The 27,050-nt window shown below is 42.6% G+C and overlaps 1 protein-coding gene across 2 annotated transcripts in view; it reads left to right on the plus strand.

Annotated features, from left to right (window-relative positions):
- IL31RA (interleukin 31 receptor A) overlaps positions 1–27,050 on the plus strand; it is a 47,989-nt gene that overhangs the window by 12,933 nt on the left and 8,006 nt on the right. For both annotated transcript variants that reach the window (XM_066618107.1, XM_066618108.1), the window contains 11 exons: positions 3,017–3,171; positions 5,197–5,305; positions 7,077–7,255; positions 8,472–8,617; positions 10,554–10,719; positions 13,225–13,304; positions 17,210–17,423; positions 21,040–21,219; positions 22,364–22,465; positions 23,012–23,158; positions 24,880–25,020. In XM_066618107.1, coding sequence (XP_066474204.1) covers positions 3,017–3,171; positions 5,197–5,305; positions 7,077–7,255; positions 8,472–8,617; positions 10,554–10,719; positions 13,225–13,304; positions 17,210–17,423; positions 21,040–21,219; positions 22,364–22,465; positions 23,012–23,158; positions 24,880–25,020 — 1,619 coding nt within the window. The remainder of the gene's footprint in view (positions 1–3,016; positions 3,172–5,196; positions 5,306–7,076; positions 7,256–8,471; positions 8,618–10,553; positions 10,720–13,224; positions 13,305–17,209; positions 17,424–21,039; positions 21,220–22,363; positions 22,466–23,011; positions 23,159–24,879; positions 25,021–27,050) is intronic.

The following is a 27,050-nucleotide window of genomic DNA, read 5'->3' on the forward strand; positions in this document are numbered from 1 at the left end:
TGATGGTATTATTCCTAAAAACCACAATTTCCACAATTTGGTCACTAGTGGTGTCACCCCCCCCCAGGGTGTCACCTTACTAGTACCTTATTGGTTCCATGTGGTGTCAAAACAACATTTCATTGGCTCTTTGAAAAATCTGTCTCATTGGTCTGTTTTGAGTTAAGGAAATGTATTTTTTGTTACATAAGACAGTTTACAAAAGACATTTTTGTCTTCTGGTATTTTGGCCATAACTTTTGATAGAATGGAGATATTTCACTCCAGTTTTTTTCATTTAAATTTGCTTTAAATTACACATTGAATGGTATATAACTTGAGGTATTTGTAGGTATTGTACGTAAAATTTTAGCTATTTTGGTCACCAGTGGTGTTGTGTGTGTGTCGTCGTCGTCCCCCGAGGGTGGCACCCAGGTTGCCCGCTTCCCACTAGGTACGTCACTGCCCCGCCCCCAGCATTCATCATCAGATCTTTCCACCCTAATGTGCTTCAGGAATGGAGAGCAGATTGGTGATTACCTGGTTACTCTTCCTTTATAATGGCCCTGTTAGGCTTCTTATTTCTGCCAGTTATTCCTCCCTCTCTCATTCATACAATGTACAACAAGCCATAAATGCAACAACTGTCTGCCTCTCACCAGACATCTAACAGTGTCCCTGTTTTCAAGGTATTCAGGCTGCAACCAGTGAAGCTAGCATTTGAGGCAGGGCAGCCCCCAGTTAACCCACTGTTACCTGCTCCTTTTGGGGCACCCTGTCAGCTTGCAGTCCTTAACCCTTGCTGATCCTTGTCTGGTTGGTTCCTAGTTCCCAGCCTGGGATCACTTCTCATCAAAGTGAAATCTCTCTTTTTCAACCCCCTCCCTCTTCCACTCCCCCCTTTCGATCTCCAAACCTTCCCGCTTTCCTCCCCCTCCCCAAATAAAATGCTTCCTATTTTACCAGTCACCAGAGGTCTTAAAGTTGTTTCCATGCAGTTGGCAAAGGGAGGGGGAGAGAAAGAGAGAAGCACACACTTTATTTGGCCAGGAGCAGAAAAAGGGTACTGTTTTGAAAGTGATTTATTAATCTTGTTGTTTGACTAAAGAGGAGAGGCTGTATTTTTAAAGTGATGAATCTTGCTATTTGAAGGGAATACCTATCAGCCATTGATGAAGTGATTGTCAGCCCAATCCTATCCACACTTTCCTGGGAGTAAGCTCCATTGACTCTAATAGGACTTACTTCTGAGTAGACATGCATAGGCTTGAGCTGTGCATCTCCTAGAACAGGAGACAAATCAGCTTCCTAACCAAACCCTTATCAGCTCTGATATATTTTCATGGTCTATTTTTGTTTTCCCCACCAGCTGCTGGAAAAATTTAATTTCATTAAATTAATAAAGGGTTCAATCCTATTCAAGGAGAATGGGGAAATGACTAGTTGGACTGGGGTTCACAGGGGTGTGTGTGTGTGTGTGTGTAATGTTGGTGGGACTGGTTGTTCACAGTTCATTTGATAAAACTATTCTATTGGTATGCTTACTAAGTTTTAAAAAATGAGTCCTCCTGGACCAGACAAAATGTAATAATAATACTGAGTTGGCATCCTTCAGTCTCAGAAGACTATGGTATCACGCTCTGAATGGTGGTTCTGGAACAGAGTGTCCTCTCCAGAGCGCGAAGCCTGGCTAAATTAGGTATGGAGGATAGGCTGTTACCCATGCAGCAAATCCCCCCTCTCCACATCACTGAAATGGTCCAATGGAAAGGCAGAAGCCAATACGGTTGGTTCCAGCGGCGTTGCAGGAGTTGCCAGAACATGACTGTGTTCAGCCATGAACTGCCTCAGGGACTCCAGCTCCGGATTTTGCCTCGAGGTTGACTCCTGAAGCCTTTTCCATAACTGGATGTAGCCACAAGGCAGTGGAGGTTTGGGATCAGAGTTTTCCTTCTCTCAGATGAGCTGCCTTCCCAGGCTAACGAGTCCCATCTACCCGATGGCTGTTTAGTCACCTCTTACGACAAGTACAGCCAAACTGAGGGCCTATTCTTATCCCCCAGCCCCCAGGGGTTAATAATAATAATAATAATTATTATTATTTTTACCCCGCCTTTCTCCCCAAAGGGACTCAAGGCAGCTTACAACAGGTTAAAACAGATTAAAAACATAATTAAAAAAAATAAAAACATATTAACACATCTACCTACTCCAGCATCCTGTCTCCAACAGTGATCAGCAGCTGATCATTTATAAAGCATGTATATTGCTGTGTATTAATAATATATTTTTAAGATCTGTATTTAACTAATGATATGATTAATATAATTAATATTAATATAGTTAATATATATTTAATATTATAGCATAATAAATATAATATAATATAATATTTAATATAGTTAGTATTTCTGGCCACTTCCTGTTTAATGATGTCACTTCCAGCCCTCAGGAACATGATGGGGAGTCATGGCCAACAGCCACTGGGGTCAAGGGAGCCACTGGCCGGAAAAGTTTGAGTACCACTGCCCTATCCTTTCCCTCCCCAGCCATCTGTGACTGACACAAGCGACGTCAGGTTGCTTCGCAGTTGGAATGGCTATGTTTCTGTGATACATGACTAAGTTCCCAAGTTATAGAGAGGGCACAGCTGAAAGATCAGCAAATTCAGGGAATTCTGTTTGTGTATCAGTGTGTGGTTGCGAGATTTCGGGAAAAAGAGCAAAGCTTAAGAGAAGAAAAACTTTTATGAAAGGTTCCAGGAAGGAAAATAAAAAAGGGAAGGACCATGTCTTAGTGGTGGTTTGCCTGCTTTGCATGCAAAGGGGCCTAGGTTACGCCTAGTGTCTTCTTCTTCTTGGGAAACAACCATTTGAAATCCTTGAAATCTACTGCTATTCAGCAAAGACAACTGATCTAGACAAATCTGATGATATAAGGCAATTTCTTACGTTGTGAGATATGTTATTCCGTGATACAGTGAAGATACTTTTAATGAAATAATTTTAATGTGGCAATATCTGGTTTTTTATTTTAGCCGTATTAAAATGGAAGTAAAAAACCAAAATGAGAACGTCCCCGTCCATGTGATAAATACTAGTGTGTGTGATATATTTCAACCACAATATCTTGTTGCAACATTTGAAAAAGAAATTAGGCTGGGTTTTAATTCTACACAAGCTGTCAGACCAGGTAAAATATGCATGGCATTTGCCAACATATATTGTAGTGTGAATACATTCATTTAGAGCTGTTTGTTTTATTTGATCGATGGAATTAATTAACTAAATGTTAAATTGATGGTTAAAATGTGCCTGCTGATTTGTCAATTTTATTCTCATATGATTATCCTGCACTTCCCCCCACCCCCACCCCACCAATGCAGCCACACCAAAAACGGTTTGTGTTGCATCCTGCAGAGGAGGGCAATCCAGAGAGCCCCTACAGACCTGGGCTGTTGGATCGGGTCTGGGAAGGGGCTTGAATTCGGCTGCCACTGAACCTACCCTGTCACATTCCGCCCCCCCCCACTCTGTCCCACTTCCCCCACCAACTTACCTGGGTTGGTTGATTGGTCCATCACTGTGCATGAGCCCATTGTAAAGAGAGTAGCCCCACAATGGGGCTACTTGATTCACCACCAACAAAAAGTTCAGAGGTGAATCATGTGCCTCCGTGTCAGGCGATGAGCCCGACACGGAGGCTTTGGATCCAGTGGAGTGTCGCTCCACTGGTCCCACCTTCCTCCCTCCCCGCTCCCTCCCCGCAGCACACTGCCCGCCTCCCGGGCACACCTCTTCCCCACCCTTTCCCTGCCCTCTGCCTCCCCGGAACACCTCCTCTCCGCCTCCCCCTCCACTCCTGCTTACCTCTCTGCTGCTCAGCGGTCCGTGCTTGCCTGGCAGTATGGCCCGCAAACATGCCTTATGGCATGTTTGCAACAGTGCACACCTGCGATGAGCCAGCGCACCAAGCCCAGGATTGGGCTCTGACTCATTCTGGTTTATAACATAAATGGTTTACCAGTCTTAGCTGTACTTTCAATGAGAGAATTGTTGTTTTGTAGTAGTTAAGACATTGAACTACAAATCAGTAGCATAGGTAGAGGGGGTGCAAAGCACTAAGTTTTGCAGGTGCCTGAATGTACTGTGCTAGGGGCCCCTCCCCGTCCCTTTCCCCTTCAGAGCCATTCACGGCGGCAAGAGCAGAACTGAGACATTCACCATCAGGAATGGCTCCAAAGGGGAGGGCGAGGGGCCACTTGCACAGTGTGTTCTGATGCTTGCAAAATTTAGGGTGCAATCCTAACCTCTTATGTCAGTACTTTCCAGCACTGGCATAGCGGTGCCAATGCGACATGTGCTGTATCCTGCAGTTGGGTGTCACTCACAGAGGCCCTCCTCAAAGTAAGGGAATGTTTGCTCCCTTTCCTCAGAGCTGCATTGCCCTTTTGTCAGTGCTGGAAAGCACTGACATAGATGTTAGGATTGCGCCTTTTGCACCCCCTCTAGCTACGCTATTGCTACAAATCAAGAAATCCATTATTTTAATCTCTCCTCTACCCTTATATCAGAAGGGGGCCTCAGGCAAGCCACTCTGTCAGCCTCCGCTCTCCATCTGTAATATGGGGTGAATTACGTCAGCGGGTCCTACAGGCTTGTTGTAAGGATTGCAGCAAGATTCATTCATTTAAATGATTTCTATGCTGCTTTTCATTTGCAAGGTAGTATATGAGAAGCCCACTGAACACTCTCAATCAATCTCTGAACACTCTCAAACAATCCCACTAGATGCATGTTGAGTGGTGTTGTTGCCAGTAGCAAATGCCAGGAGGGTAGTCCACAGTTGAGGTAGTGCCATTGCAAAGGAATTATTTGAAGTACTATTCTAGCTTCCTTACTAAGGACACTTGGTCACTGTTAGTGCATGTTTGGTATCTTCTGGCTATGGTAAGTGTGCAATTTTGTCCAAAACTTTGATTTAAAATTTTTAGTGAGGAAGGGTAGAAATGATCAACTGGTTACATGTGGAACTTCAGTACATTACCCCTCTGTACACACTTGTCAGGGATAGTGTGTTGATGAAGCAGAATTTATTTATTTATTTATTTATTTATTTATACCCCACTTAATCTTCCAATGTGCATTCTAGAAAAATTCTTAGAAACATTCCTTTATGAAACTAAAAATTCTTGTCTCTGATTTGGATTCCTACCAGATATGCCAGAAAATGTTATCTGTTTTTATTCATGTGGCCGTTCCATCTGTGAGTGGACTGCAAGAAATGTTGTTTATTTAAGTACAGGTTACAGGAAGATTGTGCTGCAGTAAGTATTGCATTTAATATCAATAATTCCTTTCTCAAGGTTTTAGACCAGTTGAAGGCAATGTAAAAAATTTTTCCAAATCCAGCAATAGAGATCGCTCAGAGAAATGTGCTTCTGTGTATCAATTCCTTGCAAGATTTGGAACCATCTAAACAGTTGAGAGGTGAATCTCACTATGGGACATCTGGTGTGGTCACTAACTACAATGGGCAGCTTGAATGGAAATTTTCAAGTGTCATTTGAAATGTAGAGAGGAGTGTCAAGATATTTTAAGTCACTAGTTCTCAAACTCTCCAGGTATTTGAGAACGTGGACAAGTCTTTGCGGGGGTGGGGTGGACAGTAGTTACGCAATCCCAGGATCTGGCTGCTGCAGGGAAAGGGGGATGGTTTTTTTTTCTTCCTTACCTTAGTTACTTACTTTTTTTACCTCACCAATTATCATAACCCACTTCCTGGTTGTGATTGCTAAACTGGAAATGGGTTGTGATTTTTTTTTAGCATTCTGCAAGCTGTGAGGGAGCCTAGTAGAGGGCTCCGTGGGGCTCCCCAGACCCTAGCAGCAAGTAAGTAAAAAAACAGTTCCCCTTCCCCCGCAGTGGTGCGATCCTGGAGATCGCGTTGCTGCTTTCTCCCTGTGCCCACCCCTTTAAAGGGAAAAGGGCAGGGGTTCTCAGTGTGGCAGGTTGCGACCTACCAGTTTGAGAACCACTGCTTTAAGTTAGTATTCATTTTGCTTCCAATATGCTAATGTTTGAATACAGTACATAAATGGGCAGTAGTGGTACTACAACATTTTAAAATGTATTAACTACTTCTTTTTGTATTAACTACTTCTTTGAAAATATCCATGATATTGTACAGTCTACTGCACTGATAATAAAAATAATCATAAATTCAGTACAATAAAACTCTGGAAAGATATTTGTTATACAGCAGGACTGAACACAGTGACTACAGAATCAAAATGAAGAAATAATAATAATAATAATAAACAGGTATTTATATACCGCCTTTCTTGGTCTTTATTCAAGACTTTATTCAAGGCGGTTTACATAGGCAGGCTGATTAAATCCCCGTAGGGATTTTTACAATTGAAAGAAGGTTCTATCTTTCAAGAACCACAACAGTCCAGGTGTTTCACTCTGATCTGGTTTCACATTCTGGCCTCCTTCTCCCACGCTCAGAGCAGATGGAATCGCTCGGCTTCAGCTTGTCAGCTGCTTCAAGGTCGCACGGTGCCGGTGGCCTCAAACTGGCGACCTTGTGGATGTTATCTTCAGGCAGTCGGAGGCTCTACCCTCTAGACCAGACCTCCTGCCCTAGAAAACTAGTGTTTTTTTAGTTAGTTAGTGTAAAAAAACTAGTGTTTTTTTGCAAGGGGGGGAGTACAGTCATTGTGTACAATCACATTCCACATGGTAGCCATGAGAAAAATTGGTATATTATCTGACAATAGTGTTTAGGCAACCCTAAATCTTTAGTCTAAATTTTATGAACCAGAGTATGATCTGGTTGAAGTTATGCCCCTTTTAAGTTCTATTCACTTCTGTGAAGCACATACTTAAATTTTTTCCTATTGGAATCAGCAGGATTTGAAAGTAGTTAAGTTTGGCTCAGTTGTGCCCATTACAGTTACTAAAGAGGAGCATAGGATAACCTTACTCTGTCCTCTTTCTACATTGTGTTGAACCTGGAAGGATATAATTACTGGATTATATCCTGAATGTAAATGTGGTAATCACTTCTGTTTTGATATTTTTCGATAACAGAGATCAAGATTTAACACATGCGTTAAAACATTACACCTGCTCAAGCAAGAATGGTTCGTGCTCACTCTATGAACCTCAAATTACAGAGCATTTTGACAACTACTGTGTGCAGGTGAAGGCAAACAACTCTTTGGGAGAAGTAAAGTCGGAGTGCATTCGCCATGGTCCACGGGAAGTTAGTAAGTTATAGAGAAAATTATTTAAACTCATGATACAAGAAACATAGATCGGATTTTGCATTTGTTCAGCAAGATCCTATACAGGACTTCAGCCATACAGAGCTCTAGCTAACATTTCTCTTGAGCAGAAATTGTTTGGCTGAAACTGGTGTGCATTTTAAAACTCTTTGGTTATTACTAGGGATCTTTCCCTGTTTGTGCTTTGCCACCACTCACAAGCTATGCTTTTTCCAGTTTAAATATTGCCATCATTCCCTCCAATTAGTCCTAGACATGACATTCCCCTTCTTACCTACATCAGATACCTACCTTGACAGCCAGATTTGGAAGTAATTGCATAATATGGTACAGTATATAACTTTGTATTTCCATAGTGCCTGCCTGCCTCTGCTGTAGCAGAACAAAACATTATCTTTTATGCAAGGTAATCATCCTTGTCAACTTCACAGATAGAGGGTCTTGTCACTTACAGTTTTGATATTAACTAAAATATTTCTGCATGCTCCAGTACTGGTGCAAACTCAGGACCTTTCCATCAAGCAAATCAAAAATTCTAGTTCTGGTTGAGGACTAGATGCATGGAGGGAGAAAGACAAAGAAAGAGAAGGCTTCCAGTGACATGATCCTAGGCATGTAAAAAATAAAGTGCCTGTTTGCATTTGTTATATACACAAAAATATCATTAGTTCCTTTTAAGGATGCTTTTAAAGGCAATATCAGTAGCAGTGTGGCAACTTTTAATGCTGCTACCCTCCCCTTTTTCCTTTATGAACTTGAAATGCTTTTTCCTTTTCCCCACCACCCCCTTCTACTCCCCATGAGCTCTGGCAAACTAGTTGCAATGGAATCTGTTGTTAGAAGGGCAAAAATAATGGTGTCATTACATACTCTCCTTTGAAATACAGTGCCTGTTTAATAGTGACTAAAGGTAAGCTTTTGTATAGGGAGAAAAGGTTAAAACGCACTACTACTACTACTACTACTACTACTAGTAGTAGTAGTAGTAGTAGTAGTAGTAGTAGTAGTGAAATATATCTGTGTACAATTCTGTGGAAAAATTGTGGGTGGAAAACTAAAATATTTCCACTGACAAACAGAACATTTGTGTTCACAGATGACACTAAAATTATGAGAAGGTTGAAACATTGTCCGTAGAAACTAATATATATTGTGTATTGTCATTTGAAAGTATGAGACCTTTGTTTCTCAATTTCAGTAAAGTTTGATCCTCCTCGGATAACTAAAATAGAAACAATTCCAGGGATTAAGCAAATGCTGACAGTTACCTGGGAAAGATGTCCTGATTCGTTTGGGCCTTTAAATTGCCAGATTCGATACGAAGCCCCAACAAAACATCACTTGGTAAACTGATTCTTAATTTTTTTGTCTTTGTATATAGTAAATAATGGCAATGAATAAACCCTGGAGCAATTATTGTGATAACTTATGCTGACAAATTCTGTGCAGAACGCTTATAATAGCAGCTGGCATATTGGGATAAAGTAGAAATATGTTTATGAATCCACCCTGTATTCCTTTCTACTTAGAAGTAAGTTCTACTATGTTTCATGAGGCTCTCAGGTGCGTAAAGGATTGCAGCCCAAGTCTCCTGACAGTGCATTTTCTCACCATTTTGGGGGGGGGGGTTATGAAATACATTGCCTCACTCTCACTCTGTGCATGTATTCCGTTTTCTCCTCTTTTGTTGTTGGCAACCTTCAGTCTCGAAAGACTATGGTATCGCGCTCTGAATGGTGGTTCTGGAACAGCGTCTAGTGTGGCTGAAAAAGCCAATTCGGGAGTGACAATCCCTTCCTCACTGGGAGCAAGTGCAGTCTGTCCCTGGTCTGTCTCCCTGGCTATGGGCCTTCCTTCTTTGCCTCTTAGCCTCAGACTGTTGGCCAAGTGTCTCTTCATACTGGGAAAGGCCATGCTGCCCAGCCTGCCTCCAAGCGGGCCGCTCAGAGGCTAGGGTTTCCCACTTGTTGAGGTCCACTCCTAAGGCCTTCAGATCCTCAGAGTCAGAAACTGAAATACATCCAAGCAAACACTACAAGCAGGTGTTTCCAGCACCCCTGGTATGGGCCCCATCTTGACTGTGACTAGACTTGATTGATAGTGTACAAATTGTACTAATATTATAGAATCTCCAAATTTTCACCTAATTCAGCAGAGCTATCCAATTGGAAATGTTTCTATAGGAAATAAAATAACAAACCAGCTAATCTGAAACTGTTAGAAGATAATGTTACTGAATATATAGACTTAAATCCATGGTTCAAGTTTGGAAGGTAAATTTTAATTTTGAAACATCCTTTCCAAAAATGGCTTTTTTCTAAATCTCTCGTTTGGGCCACTCTTAGGGCCAGTTCAGAAGTCTGCTGGGCATACAAAGTCTTAGGTACACTGACAAAGAATGTAAAGCTTCTCTCCCCTTCCAAGTTGTAATGCTAAATAATTAGCATTTACTTTCTTTGCAGTGTGAGAACAGAATGAGTGCAGAAGTCCACTGGGCATACAGTATCTACCTCCCTTAATCCTGGGAAGGAGTGTCAGGGACTGACACAGACATTGGGACTGAGTGTCCATACCAGTCTTAGGCTCTAAGACTGGTATGAACACTCAGTCCCAATGTCTGTCAGTCTCCTCCTGGCAGAGAATCCTTCATCCCAAATAACTTTCCTCCAGTAGCTTGATTGTGGATAAGCAGATTGGGGAACTGTGTCACACACAGTAGCAAAGAAATATTTTCATATATTACAGGTTGTGCCTCGTTATCCACTTGATTCTGTTCCAGAACCCCAGTGGATAAAAAAAAAAGTCAGTGGATATCAAATCAGTGGAAAAATTGCTTTAAAGACCCACTTTCAGGTTTCTTGCTCCTCTATTGTTGCCCCAGAATGCATTTGGTAAAGACACTATACCACATTCAGCCACCAGATGAGGTGATTAATAGAATCTAATGGAACAAAATTATAATTATTTAACAGGTAGGAAATTGCATTTTGGTGCTTTTTTTTCTTCTTACAAGGCATTTAAAGGTGGACCTTGGTATCAGTGTTAACAATCAGTGGATACCGAGGTCCCACCTGTGTTGCTTATTACAGAAAGACCGTGTTCCCTTTCAATCCCTTTTGTATCTAGGTTGTGAGCTGAAAAAGGAATGTGAGAGATGTAAGAGATGATGAAGGATTGTATCTTTGTAAGTGATGAGAAAGGAATATATTTAGACATTTTTAACTGGTGAATAATCTTTTTTCTGTGTTCTTTTGAAGAAAAGTGTTCTGTTCATTTTTAGAGAGAAGTAAATGATGATATGGGTGACAATGTAAGAATGAAATCCATTAATCTCACCAATCTGTGGGATTTAACAAACTATACTGTTGAGCTTCGGTGTGCCCATAAAGAGTCAAGATTCTGGAGTGAATGGAGTGCAAACAAAACAGGAATAACAGAAGAACAGGGTAAGCAAAAACTGCAGAGAAGCTTTTACACATTGGCTGTAATTTAAATTACATTTAAAGCATATGTACTTTTTTATTTTCAGTTATATTCTGTCTCGTTTAAATTTTGTTTTTGCAATTTTTTAAAAACAGGTCACAGGTATAGTGATATTTACAGCCCAATCCTATATCCTCCCTGCTGGTGCAGTCATGCTGAAAAGGAGCGTACAGTATCCGGCAGGGAAGATCAGGAAGCTTTGGGGATTTAAATCCCCTTACTCCTCTGTAAGCTTCTTACTCTGCAGTGGGTCTCCTCAGACCTGCATTAGCTCTGTAGCTGAACCAAGTCCGAGGAGAAGGGACAGAGAGACTGCAAAAAGGGAGGATAGGATCTGGCGGATGTCATTGCCGCTGGATTCACCTCCTCCAACAGCCTCGGTGCCCCTTGTTCTTCTCCTTCCCTGCCTCCTCTGCAGCCTTTCCTGCTCTGATAGCTGCAGACAGGTCCAGCGACGAACAGGAAGCTCTGCTGCCTCTTAAGGCAGTACTCCAAAAATGGTTGCAGAATAGCCTTCCTGCTGTCGGCAGACATTTTGTGATACCGACAGTGTCTTCCACTGTTGCGAAGAGCCACGGCCAGCAGCCTAATTCTGCATAGGATGGCATATACCATTTCTGAAGTACAAGGCAATAAACCGATTTACAGTTCAATCCTATGTATGACTACTGAAAATTCCCAGTTAGTTCAAGGGATCTTACTCTTGTTGATTAGTTGGACTTTAGCAGGGGGAAAAAGGCAAGTGGAATGGAACAGAAATGCATGATGGAGTGTGTGTCAGTGGAAAGAACAGTAGATGAAGAAAAGAAAGCTATGTTCTTACCCTTGCACAAAAAGTGACCGGAGCTGGGGAAGGCAACGTGGTAATTTGATGAAGTAAAATAAATCTTAAAAAAAAATTAAGTGGTAGCCAGAGAGAGAGACAATAAAGCTAGAAAACACTGAAGCAGAAAAACATGACAATGCGTGAAAGCATGATGGTTGTGCTTGTTTCCTCTGCCTGCCTAATATATATTTTATATTAGGGGATTCAGTGTCTAAGGGCTTCAGTGGCTTTTCTGATGTTAAAATGCAGCATGCTTGCTGCTTATTACAATATAATTATATGTAAGAATTTTATGCATGAATTTTCTAGGAAAAAAAAGAGTTCTGTAAGACTAGAAGCACCTTTTACTAGTCAAAAACAACCAAACTTGAATAAGGGAGTTGACCCTAATAGGGACTTAGATGTGTGGAGAGGCCAAAGTTTGCTGTTCCCCTGCACACCATTTTCAAGCTAAAAATCATTTCCTTAATGTGACACTGTGTGTCTTGTTTCACCAGGAATACAAATAATCACATTAATGACCCCTGGTTTGATGAGGAGTGTGTAGAGATGAAAATGCGTATTCATGAGATTTACCACCAATATAGAGATTCTGGGGTAGTATCCATCCCAGCTAGCTACTTTGATCTAAAAAAACATTTCCAATTACTCTTGAAAAGGAAAAGACAGGAATTTGCCATGGTTCAGTGGAAGAGACTTTTAGTGGTGGTAACTCATAATGATAGCAAATTAGTTTGGGCTATTGTTTCACCTTCTCTCAGAGATAATACTATGGGTCCATCTGTAATCCCTTCCCAGAGGTGGCAGCAACATTTTTCAGACTTACGAGAATTTCGCTCAACTCAATTCCCTGTAAACACTAGCAACCCCTGGGACTTTTAGGAAAGCAAAACCTGTCTTGGAATACTGAACTACTGCTCCTGTCTCCAGTCTCTTCCAATTTTTAAAAGTAGCTATAGGGAGGTGGAAGTCACCTGCAAGAGATGCTTGCATTGACCAGACCAGTTGGTGGCTACAAGCAGGGCTGGCACATGAGGCCAACTGAAGCAGTTGTCTCAGGCAGCAGGTTGGGGGAGGGAGTGCTCATCTCTGTCTGCCTATTTGCCTTTACTGCTCTTTCTTCTCCTTCCACTCCCTGGATTGGAAAAGGAATAGGGGGACAGAGAGGAAGAGGAGATTTGGAGGAGAGGAGAGTGCTGAATTTGACCATTGGAGAGTGGGAGGAGCAGAGGCTGGCACATAATCATTTGGCATACTGCCTCAAGCATCAGAAGATCTTGGGGCTACTGTTCCCTGTTCTTTTGATCCAAGGCATGGTCTGAACAGAAAGGGAATGGGTTAAGTGTTGTCAACCAAGCAATTATATTCTTCCACTGCAGTGATAGATGCTTACTATGCACAGTTCTGGGGTAGTTGTCCATGGGTAAAGGAGGAGTAAACCAGCTGCTAAATTGTTTATTGGTATTCTGTGTATTGCCCTTGCATTTCTGAGCTGCTGATCACAGCTAAATGAGGACAGGATGCCAACTAGTCTGTAGCAGTACAAGAAGCAGCAGTATAGCAGTGGCTATCTTTGTGGGGCAATAGGAGCAGGATGCCCAGGCTTTGTATGTTTTTAATTCTATTTTATTAATTTTAATAGCTCCTATGAAAGTAGACTTGTGGAGAGTAATTGAATCTCATCAGCCTACTGGAAACCGAATCGTGCATCTCTTGTGGAAGGTAAAAACACTTTGTCATTATAGTTTCTTCTGGTTTAGTATCCAAGTGGTGAATATTTTGTGCTGTTTCACGGCTTCAGTAATGGACCTGCCCTCGAGGTGCCCCAGGGCAAAGGTTCGCAATGTTGCCCCCCTTGCACCACGCTGCCCACCATGCTTGCCAATGAAACAGAGCCTCGCGCGACTCTAGGACCAACTGGGCAAGCATTCTGAAGCTTTCCCGTGGTCTTAAAACAGCACTTCCAGAAAACTGGAAGTATTGCTTTCAGTTGTGTTGGGAGCCTCTGTAAGATTTTCCACACAGTCCTGGGGTTGTGCAGGTTCAGCACTTGGGACTTTTGCCCAGTGCTAGGTCTGCTACTGCACGGCTTTATCTCTTCAGACATGCCTCAGAAAATTAAATTATGTAACAGCCCAATTGATGCCCCACCACCTGTAGCATAGCTAGAACACTACAAAATGGTAAGTAGTGGAGGCTCCTGAACGCTAGTGTAAGCAGCTCCTCCCTCTTGCCCTTGGAGCCATTCAGGCAGCAACAGCTATGCATGGCTTTCACTCGCATTTGGGAGCCTGCACTACTTACTATTTTGCACTGCTCTAACTATACTACTGCTCGCCACTCCATAGCATACACCCATGCCAACAGAGTGCACGCTGACTTCTATGGTGTGTGTGTGGGGGCGGGGCGGTGATCAGTTGGCAGGTTAGAGATAAGTAAAAGGGTTGTATTTTTTTAACTTATCTCCTGGTGGGCCCTCTGATCACCTATAGGTTTTCTCTGATCTATACCAACTATTTTGTTGGAGAGGAGATGAAGAGAGGAAGGGATGGGGCATACTGAAAAATCAGGGTAGGATCCTGCATGCATGTTTGCCACCAAGAACTACCTCCTCCAGTGGCTCCACACCACCCTGAACTGCCCAGGAACCTTCCCCTCTGCTGTTGCCTGAGCCAGTGGAACAACTGGGTGATTCTGGTGTGTGGAGCTGCTGTCCATTTCCACCAGCAGCTCCGTCACATTCAATGGCAACATAACGCTTGCGTCATTGTGGGGCCACTATGTTCACTTTTAAAACAGAGCTCACAAAGCATTTGCTGATGTTATTACCTGGATAAATATCCTGATCCAAGTACCCATCCAGAACACAGACCTTGAAGGATGTATCCACCACAAATTCATGCCTACAGAATGATAGTTTTGTTATAATTTTGAAGGAGAGCACCCTCTCACCAACACAGATGTGGGAGTAATGGTTTGGGAGTAGTGTTTGACTTGGTTCAGCATAGAATGCTCTTTACAAAAGACAGGCTGATCAAGATTTCTCAACTAGCCTGTTCCGTCAAGTAAGTAACCAAGTTGGATCTCATGTCTTGACCACAGCTTCTAGGCATGATGGTTTCATGCCAGGATCTGGTGAGCTGGATTTATTTTCATACTTGACTGCTGCAAAAAATGTCTACTAACCTTTCAGTATCACAGTGCAGTCAATGGTGATGGTGCAATCACCATCTCTCTGTGGTGATTACTTTGAATCTGACCTGAATCCTCACAGACTGTCCAAGGGAGTGGATCTCTTTGTTCTAGACAGGATAGTTATCACTACAGGTGTCAGTCTGTTCAAGTAGGGTGTGCAAGACCTAGGGGGCTTGGCCTTGCTCAGAGTAGAGGAGCATTAATTGACTAGATCTCTAGGCAATTAGGTTGGCTCTGCAAGTCTTCTGGATGCATATTCTCAACCAGAGCCTTCTCATTATCTTTTGTCTCTATGGAAAGACAACATTTCAACAAATACCTTTATCAACAGGCAAGAGGGCATGAGTTTACATTCCCTTCACAAGAATGCATGTAAGCTGCTGCACTGGGCAGGGAGGAAGTTGCTTTCTTTCCAGCAACACCTGACAGGCACGTTCAACCAGTTAATCTGTTAGCAAATGCAAGTTTGTGTGGCCATTAGTTAAATAAACATGGAAGTAGTATCAGATCATGTAGCTTACAAACTTGGATTGTGGGGAACTTTCATTCCTGGCAGAGTTAAATTATACAAACAAAATGGTGGCCAGTGAAAAATAATAATAAAATATTTAATTTTAATTAATTAAACTAAAGTTTAAACTTAATTAAAGTTTAAATTAATTTTTAATAAGTTTAATAAGTTACACCAGTATTGATTATGTGGTATCAAGTCGTGCTACCAAGTGCAGTATAGATGACCACCCATATCCTCAGTTCTCCACGGATCCTGCCCCCCTCGCACCCATTAGCATTGTTTTAAAGCTTACTGGGGCGAAGTGCTTCTTGTTTTAACAAGTTGCTAGAAGCATTTAAGCTTATAGTACAGCATAAGCTGGGTGTGGACGGCTTGAATGCTTACTGAAACTAGATCTAATGCTAAACAGAAAGTGGGTAACTTCCAATTCCTGTTTAGCATTAGATCTAGCTCCGTCAAGCATTCAGGCTGCTGGTAGCCTGCACATGTCACGCTATAAACTTAATTGCAGGGGGCCACCATTAATACGGGCGCCCCCATATCAGTAGTTTCCATATCCATGGAGGGTCCATGGAACTGATCCCTGCAGATATGGGGGCACTCCTGTATTCAATCAGGAATTGATTTGGGCTCAAAAAAATGAAAAAAATCAGCTTTGTTGAGTTCAAAAACAAATCTTCAAACACCAGACACACAAAAGTTTTTTATACATAAAAGCAGCAATGTTAGAGAGAATGGGTAATTTTTTAGTTTTGTTTATATAAGTGCACAAAAATGTTTCATCTCAATTGAGTTACTTTAATTTTATACTTTTATTAATTGAGTTATAATTAATTTTATACAACTGGGCGGTTGCATACAATTTTATACAACTGGCCAAGGCTTTGCACGTCTTTTTCCCCAACATTGGTCATCCAGAAATCAAGATAATTGTGTGTTAAAATCAGGCCTGAGACCAGTTAGAAATGTTTCAGATAATCATCCAAGAATGCCTGCAGTTGCTCTCTCAAGGACCTTACCGAAAGCAAGGATTTTGTGAATGCCCAATGCTTATTTAAAACGAAGAGGTCCAAGGAGGTTTTTTCACATGGAGTTTTGCAACCTTGAAGTTGATTGGGATTGCCTGTTCTCATAATGTGGGGCAGCCATGCCTGTTGGCCTGATATGTGATTGCTGATTCATGCAACTGGTGCTATCATGCAACTCCTACCTGTTTTCAAGCTTGCCAGGAGCCCCGCACACTTCCACAGCAGTTGTAAGGGGTCATTGAGTGAATGAGCTGATCATTATCTACTCTGTCCCATAATCTGCAAGCCACTGAAATACAGTGAGTAACGTTGTAGTAGTAATAGTAGTAGTAGTAAATTTGAATGTGTGATGGCTATATTGAAATCTCCAGTCAGCCATGAAGCATACTGAAAGCTCTTGAGCAAGACGCTAGTTTTTCATTTTGTGAAATCTCACGGAGTTCTTGTCAGGATAAATGAAGTAAAAACTGTAAAAATAAGAAATCTGAAAATAAGAGGTGATCTTCAGCTAATTTGCTATGGCAAATTATTCCATTGTTCATTATAGATGCTCTGCAGATATTCCTCTTGCTAGAAACAAAAAATAGAAATATATTTGAAAGAACAAACTTAATGGAAGTATTTTCAAAAGTAGAAATTGGTAGCTAGTTCAAAGCTAGTTATTTTCTAGTACCACAAAGTGTGATGTTGTTAATTACTGTGGGGTATCTGTAAATCTGAAGTAACCGCAGGAGGAATTCTTTGGCTGAAACTGTGTTCTCACGCACTCTCTCTCTCTCTCTCTCTCTGAAATTTTATTTTAATTTTGAATATACATACACTCAGATTTTGGTATTCTTAATTATCTGTTTTTTATATTATCATGTACTGATTTTTTTTTGGAAAAACAGAAATGTGAAGAATTCCCATCTTCAGGAATAATAGTGGACTATCAAATAAAATACTCCACAGAAAACAATCATTCTTCTGAAACCACTAGTAATGAAACAATGACTTGCAACCTAACGGGGGAAGCCTATCAAATCAGTGTCATTGCTCGTAACGCAGCTGGAGAATCTCCAGAGGCTATTTTGAGAATTCCATCGATCCGTGAAGAGAGAAAGGGTGAGTTTATGCAATCTGTATGTGTGATTTAATTCAGAAGTTGGCCACCTACAAGTGGGGAACTGTCATATACTCCCTCTATATGTAAACACATGGGTGCTATTATTTTTTCTTTAAAACTTTAGGTTTTGTTTTTTTTAAAATGCGAACACTGATAGGGCCAAAGTAGATGCAACATTCAGCATGTCGTGTTTCCATTGCTTTTTTCTTTAAAGCCCCTTTAGGGTCTGACCATGAACAGGGCATGAGTTCAGAGTGTGTGTGCATGCGTATTAAGCCTTTCATTTGTACCACAGTCCCAGTGAATAGCACCCACCCATGCCCAATTGTGTTGTAGGAAAGAATCTGTTGTTGGGAGGTTAATCCCCTCTCTACCTGAGCTGCAGTTCCAATCATCCACAGTGCTATTGAGGAAAAAAAAGACAGAAAGATTATGATGAACTTTGCGTCTACTTTGACCCTTATGTACAGAATATAACATTTGCACAGGAAGATAAAAAGCAAAGAAGAGCCCATCAAACAGCAACTTCTAAAATTTTGTATGACAATGTGGGGCAGATCTCTCTGATTCTTTGGGATCAGACCATAAATACTCATGGAATAAAGACCAAAAAGAACCATCATGATACAAGACCTTCACAGAAGAATGAATTCTTTAAACCAGGGGTCTCCAAACTTTTTGGCCAGAGGGCCGCATCAAATATCTGGCATGATGTGGAGGGTCGGAAAAAAAATTTAAATATGAAATTTAAATAAATAAATTAGAGATGGAACTTAGATGAGTGAATAAATGAATGAATGGGCTCATTCATTCAACCTCTCTGGCCCTCAGAAGACCCTGCAGACACAATCAGAGCACAGTTCTGGTCATGTTCAGTCGAGTGGGCCAGAGGCTTTCAGGGGACAAGAGGTTGGCTGGAAAGAGGCTTGCTGCGGGTCGCATCTGGCCCCCGGGCCGGGGTTTGGAGACCCTTGCTTTAAACTATGAAAAGATACCCATTTATTTACACGTGATAGGATTCAACAGAAATGAGGAAAGTGCCGTTTGAAATACAGCAGAGGGGAAAATCCTGTGCCATAAAGGTAACTCTGAAACTGCACAAAGGCTGCAATCCTGAACATACTTCTCAGAAAATAAGTTCCATGGAATTCCATAAGACTTATCCCAAGTCAGTGTGTTTAGGATCCAACTTTAAATTTTCAAAGTAGTGTAGTAACCTTTCCCTCCTAACTCCCTACCTGTGAGTTGCTGAATACCTGTGAAATAAATTATTTCTCTTTGCTAATTGCTGATGTGTTAGCAAAAAATTGCTGTGGATGTTTTCTTCTAATAAACATAATGAAGACATATTTGGATGTCTTGACTATTCCTGGGCTGCTTTAGTCAGAGCATTACTGGCACTTAGCCCCATAATCCATTTTCAGATCTAGGCCTTACATTTAGATACAGATGTGTTGTTCACACAGTTGTTTCCTCACCACTCAATAATCACGATTGGCCTTGCATATCTGTGATGAGAAGATGGAGGTCACAAAATTTTCAGGTCACAAAATTTTAGTCCTACTCTCTTTTACAAATGAAATGCTATCTGTAAGGACATGGATGCTCAAACATTTTGGCAGGAGGGCCACATCATCTGTCTGACACTGTCGGGGGCCAGGGGAAAAAAAAGAATTAATTTGCATTTCAAATTTGAATAAATTTGCATAATTTACATAAATGGCTATATTAGAGACGGGAACTTATATGAATGAATGAATTCAAACCAGTTCTTAAGCACTTTCGCCCATAGGAAGGGGGTGATCTTCCAGCCAGTTCTTAAGGACTCTCACCCACGCTTGCCTGCCCCCACGCCCTCCCTCCCTTCTTCTATCTGTTGCGCGGCTTGTGCTGCAGCCTGGCCATCCGGACACCCATCCACCTGGCTGCCTGCCTGCCTGCGCACCCGCTCTGGCTGCCTGCCTGCCTGCCCATCCTCCCTCCCTCCCTCCCTCCCTCCCTCCCTCCCTTGCGTGGCTTGTGCTGCAGTCTGACCAGCTGGCCACCTGCTCACTTGGTTCGCTGGCCAGCTGGCAGGTCGCCCGCTCGCCCGCTTGCTCGCCATCCCTCTCCCCAACAGCTTGAACTGCAGCCTGGCCAGTCACTGCCTGCTCACTCAGCTGGCCGCCCTCCCTCCCTCCCTCTGGCGTCTTGTGCTGCAGCCTGCCCAGTTGGCCGCCCACTCACTCGGCTGGCTGGCCAGCCACCCGCTGGCCCACTCGCTCACCCACCCACCCTGCCTCCCTCCATCCAGCAGCTTGTGCTGCAGCCAGCCTGCCTGCCTGCCCGCCCGCCCACCCTCAACCGGCCAGGTAGGGAAAGATGGGCCCAGGGTGCGCTCATGGTCTTTTATAGTGGGAAGTAACGCGAGACTTGCAAGTTTTGCATTACTTTCCCACTATAAAAGGCCCTGTGTGCACGCCGGGCTCGTCTTTCCTTTGCTGCCGCTGAGCTTTGCAGGTGTGAAGTTCAGCGGCAGCGAGGGAAAGCCAGACCCAGAGCTCGCGCATTGGGCCAGCGCGAGCTGTGGTGAGGGCCGGGTGCCCATTGAAGATGGGGGGACCCCCTGGGGGCCAGATGGGGACCCCCAGCAGGCCGCAAGTGGCCCACAGGCTGGGGTTTGGGCAGCCCTGTGTAAGGATAATGCTGAGCAGTTTCACTACCTGATTACTATGTGTTATTTACTATACTGGAAAGGACTTACAGAAGTATAACTACTTTGTTGATCATGCTTTCTTCCTACACTGTAGAAATGTCACAAAGCTTTTGTCAAGAAATACTGTGTTAATATGTTAACATGACTTGCTTTTCTGTTTCCTTCTGCTTATTGCTGAAAATAATCATTCAAGGATTATGTGCACTAAAACTGAGTGGTGGAAGAGTTAACAGACCAAAAAAAAGTTTCTTTACCCAATGAGTAACCAATCTGTGGAATTCCTTGCCATGGGATGTTGTGATGGCACCTGGCCTAGATGCCTTTAAAAGGGGATTGGACAGATCTATGAAGGAAAAGTCCATCACAGATTACAAGTCAGGATGACTATATGCAACCTCCTGGATTTAGAGGTAGACTACCAGGCCAGATGCAAGAAAGTGGCAACAGAATATGGCAGGGATTCCCAGTCTTTGTGTTGCCTGACAGTGCGATGGCAGTGCAAGCCTAAAAATAGTGGCAGGAGTTTCAGTATGGTGGGCAGAGCTGCTGTGTGTGAAAGCCCTCTTGCCTGTCCTGGCCTCCTTACTGCTATTTTTAGACTCGTTCAGCCTCACAACCTGGAAGTAAGTGGCCAGTGATGTCATCATGTGATGTGTTTCCTGTCATCGCCATTTATTTCTGTGTTCCAGTGTTGAGGAAGGTGTTGTTGGCCAGGTACATTTGGGAAACACTGGGATATGGGTATCGTGTTGTCTTGAGTGCTCCCTGAGGCATCTGGTGGGTCACTGTGAGATACAGAAAGATGGACTCTTGGCCTGATCCAGCAGGGCTCTTCTTGCTTTCTTTAATCACAAGATTAAAATGCTGAAACCTATTAAAGTCAACGTTCTTGATTGTGTGGACTATTACTCTTCTCTTAGATCAGAGAATCGTTCTTCTCAATGCTTCTGCTTTACCTGAAGAAATGGTTGTGGAATGGGAAACAACATGTTCCAATATAACTGATTATGTTATAGAATGGTATGATGAGTTGGAAAAAGATATATATAAGCGATCGTGGCAATATGTAAGAAATGTCACAAAGTGGACATCTCCTAAACGTAAGTGTTTATTCTTGTTTTTGCCTGGCATAATGGCGAAGGTTCAGTTTGACTGTCTTTAAGGCTGTGTTGTTTATTTCTTCTACACCTTCCCCCCCCCCCAACTCTGACTAAAAAAATGTACGTTAAGATTTTCTACATGAGCTTTATTTATTTAAGGGCATAATCCTAACCAGGTCTACTCAGAAGTAAGTTCTATTTTGTTTAGTGGAGCTTACTCTCAGGAAGGTGTGGTTAGGATTGCAGCCTAAAAATCATATCCTCCCTCTCCCCTTACATTTAGTGCCTCCATGCCTCCTCTGCTGCCTGATACTTCTTCAAAACAGGCTGAACAGAGAGGACCTTGGGATCAGAGGAAAAACCTCTCTGACTTCCAGGATCCAAAACTGCTCAGGTAGTTTTGAAGAATCGTTGGGCAGTGTAGGGTAGTGGTAGTAGTGATGGTGTGGGGCACATGTGAAAATAGGGTAGCAGGCTCTGGGTCTCATTTCAGGTGTTGGTCCAGCTCTGACCATCCCTTTGTGCAGGTTACTCATGACTGCGTAGTCCAAAACAAACCAGCAGGGATTGTATGTACTGTACATAAATTGGGTTCTGTGTGATAATTACCTTTGCTTGACTGCTAATTCATTTATCTGTGGAGTGCAATCTTGAAGTAATAGATAGTAGTTTTGGGAACAGTTGTGTAATGCAAAGGGCCAGAAAGAAGAATGCAAGAGGGGACTTGCCTATAGTTTGAAGCTCATTGTCAAAGAGTAGGACTGCATATAGTCTAAGTTAATTACATTTGAAAATTGCTGCTGCTCCTGCTGCTACTACTACTAAAATTTATGTGCCATTTTTCAACAAGGAAGTTCACAAAGTGGTTTATGGAGCAAAATAAATGGTTCCCTGTCCCCAAAGATCTCACTGTTGATAATTGTCCATGAGAGTTGCATCCCTGTTAACTCTTTGGGGCATACAAATGTTCCCATGTTGGTTTCCTAGATCATGCTTCTGATCAAGGTGATAAGGAAAAGGTGTCATTGAGTGAAGCTCTCCTGATTGTGCTGTTTTGTTGTTCTGTAGAGTATGTTTGTGTATATCATATGTGTGTAGTATATATTTGTGGAAGAAATGTAGTGGTTTCTGATTTCTTTTGCAGGAGCCTTTGAAGCTTTTAAGTGTTATAACATCTCTGTGTATCCCCTGTACAAAGGTGAAATAGAATCACCAAGTTCTGTAAGAATCTACTTTCATGAAAAACGTATGTATAAATGACTGCCTTTGTAATGAATTCAGTCTCTTCTTTTTCAGTAGTTTCTGAATAACTCGATTAGGAATTTCATTATCAAGGAGGATCCATTATACAGAATTTGATGCTTAGTGGTAGTACTGTGAATTCCTGAGTCTGTTTCTTGCTTATACAATGGGAAGTGCTGTGAAAACTGTTTAACATTTAAAGTTTTTTTGTGTGTGTTGCTTCAAAATTGCTTTGAACTCATAATTCTCCTCTGATACCATAAATAGTTATTGCACCTTTGCAGCATATAAGAACAAACTAATCCACCTGTACATAGGCAATTTGGGATCATTTGGGGTTGGAAAGGCTTCCCTGAGATTTGACTGCCAGTCAACACTGATAGTAAGGGGCTAGGTGGAGCATCAGTAAGAATTACTGCTGGCTGTGGGTGGAGACAGTTTTACTCTGCAAGTAAAAATTGGATCTAACTGTTTTGCATTTAGCAATAGTGATTAATAAAGGAATTACACTTCAAAGTAGCTGAGGTTTTGCAGATTGTGCTTGATTTAGGCCCATCGAAAGGTCCTGATGCCAGAGTGGAGAATCTTGGTAAACATGAGGTCACCATAACATGGAAAGAAGTTGAAAAAGCAGAAGCGAATGGTGATATTGTTAACTACACAGTATTTTACAAACCTGAAGGTGGAGAGGAATTAGGTATGTATACACATATAAAACAGAAAATTAGATGACTGATAAACAATGCTGATAATGGTGGTTTGACCCTGTTGCTCTTGGTTCTTACAATCTGAGGGGACCCTCCCTAAGACTGGTGTGAATATTTGCCATGGAAGGACACAATTTTTAAACTTGGAAACTAGCTGTATTAGAGCCCAATCCTATGCATGTCTACTCAGAAGTAAGTCTCATAAGAGTCGGTGGGGCTTACTCCCAGGAAAGTGTGGATAGGATTGAGCTGTTAATCCCAAACTCTTACCCTGGTATGTCTGCTAAGGAAGGCAGACATACTGTGTGACCAAGTGACTGAGGTAGATTTCTGGCCTCTCCATCTCTGCCCCTTCCAAGCACACAGTATAAAAGTGTGTCCACCACCATCCTCTTTTGTCAGCACTTGAAATGATTAGCCAATCCCCACCTCACCCTTTTTTTCCTCCTTTCAGGCTTGATGCTTTCTTAAAGCTTCTTCCTTTCATTTATCTTTCCCAAACTAGTGTCAAAATTCATGATTACCAGTTTATTACACTTGGGGATACTATAATGTTGTTTTCTGACTGAGAGCCCAATCCTGAGCTCCGCACACTGGCTTACCGCTGGTGTGCACTGTCGCAAACATGCTGTAAGGCACGTTTACAAACCCTAACACCAGGTGAGTGCCTGTGCTAGTGCTGGCCAGGCGCCCAGCCTCTGCCACTCGGTGGTCACACAGACTGCCAAGCAGTGGAAAGCAGGGGCGTGGGGGGAGGTGGGGAGGAGGCATTCTGGGGAGGGCGGAGGCAGGCGGAGGGCAGGGAGGAAATGTGATGGGGAGAGGGTGAGGGAAGCGTGTCAGAGGAAGGGAGTGGGGAGGAAGGCGGACTGGTGGAGCTTTACTCCACCAGATCTAAAGCCTCCGCGTCAGGCTCACCACCCGGCATGAAGGCTTTCACCTCACTGCTGACCTTTTGGTCAGTGGTGAATCTAGTATCCCCATTGCGAGGCTACTCCCTTTACACAGGAGAAGGGGACGAAAGTCCCCTTCTCCCGAGGTACGTAGCACACAGGATGCGATGGCAGCCATTTTCAGTGCTGCCGCAGCCTTGCACCCAGGCAGCTCAGGATTGGGCTGTGAGATTGGCTTGCTGTGAGACAGTTTGAAAACAATCTCTGTTAAAGGTCATTTGACCCAGAGTGTGTTGCCTTATAGCAGCTCTTGAATTCAGTGAGTTTGATATCATCTAATATCTTAAGGGATGGCTCTTACTCCTGAAAAGCAGCTTTTTGAACTTGTATGTATGTATGTATGTATGTATCAAGAGGGTTTTTGAACCTATTCTAATGTTCACAGGAAAAGAGCAAAAAGTCATGGATCCAGAGGGTATATGAAGGGAAATAATAAACCACACACAATTAATATAGAGAGTGAGATGCTTCCAGCTTGCACTGATTGGAGCTGTTTTCTTTAAAGTAGCAAATGTGCCCATGTTTGATTAATCTTGCACACTACCTAAAAACATCTCTTAATCAGTTTTTCAATTGGGTGCATGAAGAATGTTCCACTACTGCCCTCTGGTGTTAAGCAGTTGTGCCTCAGAGGTCTGTGTGCCAAACATCCTGCTTAATTTTTGTGTGTCAGATGGGGACCCTTCAGGCTTAAAGGAATTGCATGCATTCTATATTTGAAAAGCTTAACATACTACCTTAAATCTGTATGTTGTTAGGAGAAACAGTGAATGCCAGTGTTCTGCAACATCAACTGAAGTCTTTGCAAGCCAAAACCACATACTTAGTTCATGTAATGGCAAGTACCCGTGCTGGCGGAACCAGTGGGAAGCCCATCAAATTCATCACCACTGGACTTAGTACGTTATTCTGTACATGTCATTTTTCTGTTTATGGACTGTTTTTAATATGCATGGAATTGGGCCTTAGAGAATACCTCAGAGTCCAGGTATTTTATGCTGTGCTCTAACACTTGATCTGTAGAACCTTAACTCTAAGAGTTGAAAGTGATTTACAGGGGTTCTCAAACTCCTTACCTGCATGACCCGCTTCATTGTCTGCTGTTTCTGGGTCATGTTGGCCCACAACTCGTGCCATTGGGTGCGTTGTTTCCACAAGGTTGCGTGTCATGTTGCCCTGCAACTTTCTGATCACAGTGGGCCTGCAGCCCACCAAAAATTGGGTCCTGACCTGTCAGTGGGTTGTGACCCACAGTTTTGAGAAGCACTAGTGTAATAGTTCTGTATTTCCAAAGAGTTAACTTTTTGTTTATCATGATGTTTTACAATGCAAGAATGCTCTTGTAGGCTATGCCTGTCTAAGCGTTGATATACATTTCTGCCTCAGAGACACAAACAGCCAGTGATTCCTGACCAGACCTGAATGCAAATGAGTGGGCAGAGCACTAGGCAAGGGGTGGGATTTGCAATGCCTGGATAAAAAGTCAGCCCACCTAATCTCCCCTGTGTTGGGGGTGCTTGTACCTGTGCCTGCATTATCAGCTGCTATGGGTGTAGTTCAATATGTGCAAAGGAAAAGGAAAAAAGTACATGCAAGCAGATGGAATGTGACCATCCAAATGCTTTCTGCCATCCCATGTTCATTCTTATATACCACTGTAAACTATAAGAGCATAGTATAAAGTGCTAACACGTTCGGTTCGAGCAGGGAAAATCCTGAGTTATTCAGTATAGGAAGGCAGTCACTTTTTTCAAAACTATTTTTCATCACACAATTTCTTACTCGTTCGTTTATCAGACATTACTTGTAACCAGAGAAGATTCAAGATAGTCGAGTACCACAGTGTGTTTCTTTGAGGAAGTAGCAGATGAGAGCTGATGTAGTGTCCTGGCTGAGTTATGAATCGGGACATTGCCGATTGAAATCTCATCTCTGCCATGACTTCACTAGGTGGCAGTAGTGCCACCAAAATTTCCTCTTAGCCTCAGCTTCCCGCCTGCAACATATATGGATGTAATATTTATCTTACAAGGTTGTTGTGAGAATTACATCAAGCCAATACACTTAAGAACATAAGAACAGCCCCACTGGATCAGGCCATAGGCCCATCTAGTCCAGCTTCCTGTATCTCACAGCGGCCCACCAAATGCCCCAGGGAGCACACCAGATAACAGGAGTCCTCATCCTGGTGCCCTCCCTTGCATCTGGCATTCTGACATAACCCATTTCTAAAATCAGGAGGTTGCGCATACACATCATGGCTTGTACCCCATAATGGATTTTTCCTCCAGAAACTTGTCCAATCCCCTTTTAAAGGCGTCCAGGCTAGATGCCATCACCACATCCTGTGGCAAGGAGTTCCACACCAACCACAGGCTGAGTAAAGAAATATTTTCTTTTGTCTGTTCTAACTCTCCCAACACTCAATTTTAGTGGATGTCCCCTGGTTCTGGTGTTATGTGAGAGTGTAAAGAGCATCTCTCTATCCACCTCTGTCCATCCCCTGCATAATTTTGTATGTCTCAATCATGTCCCCCCTCAGGCGTCTCTTTTCTAGGCTGAAGAGGCCCAAACGCCGTAGCCTTTCCTCCTAAGGAAGGTGCCCCAGCCCCGTAATTATCTTAGTCGCTCTCTTTTGCACCTTTTCCATTTCCACTATGTCTTTTGAGATGCAGCGACCAGAACTGGATACAATACTCCAGGTGTGGCCTTACCATAGATTTGTACAACGGCATTATAATATTAGCCGTTTTGTTCTCAATACCCTTCCTAATGATCCCAAGCATAGAATTGGCCTTCTTCACTGCCGCCGCACATTCACAAATATTACTATCGACACTTCCCACAGAACACTGAGAGTTTTATTTTTTTTTTCACTATTTGGAAGAATATTTCTGTTTTGAAATGTTCAAAACACAATGAGAGGTGT

Source organism: Tiliqua scincoides, chromosome 2 (assembly GCF_035046505.1).
Source record: "Tiliqua scincoides isolate rTilSci1 chromosome 2, rTilSci1.hap2, whole genome shotgun sequence".
NCBI classification, from domain to species: domain Eukaryota; kingdom Metazoa; phylum Chordata; class Lepidosauria; order Squamata; family Scincidae; genus Tiliqua; species Tiliqua scincoides.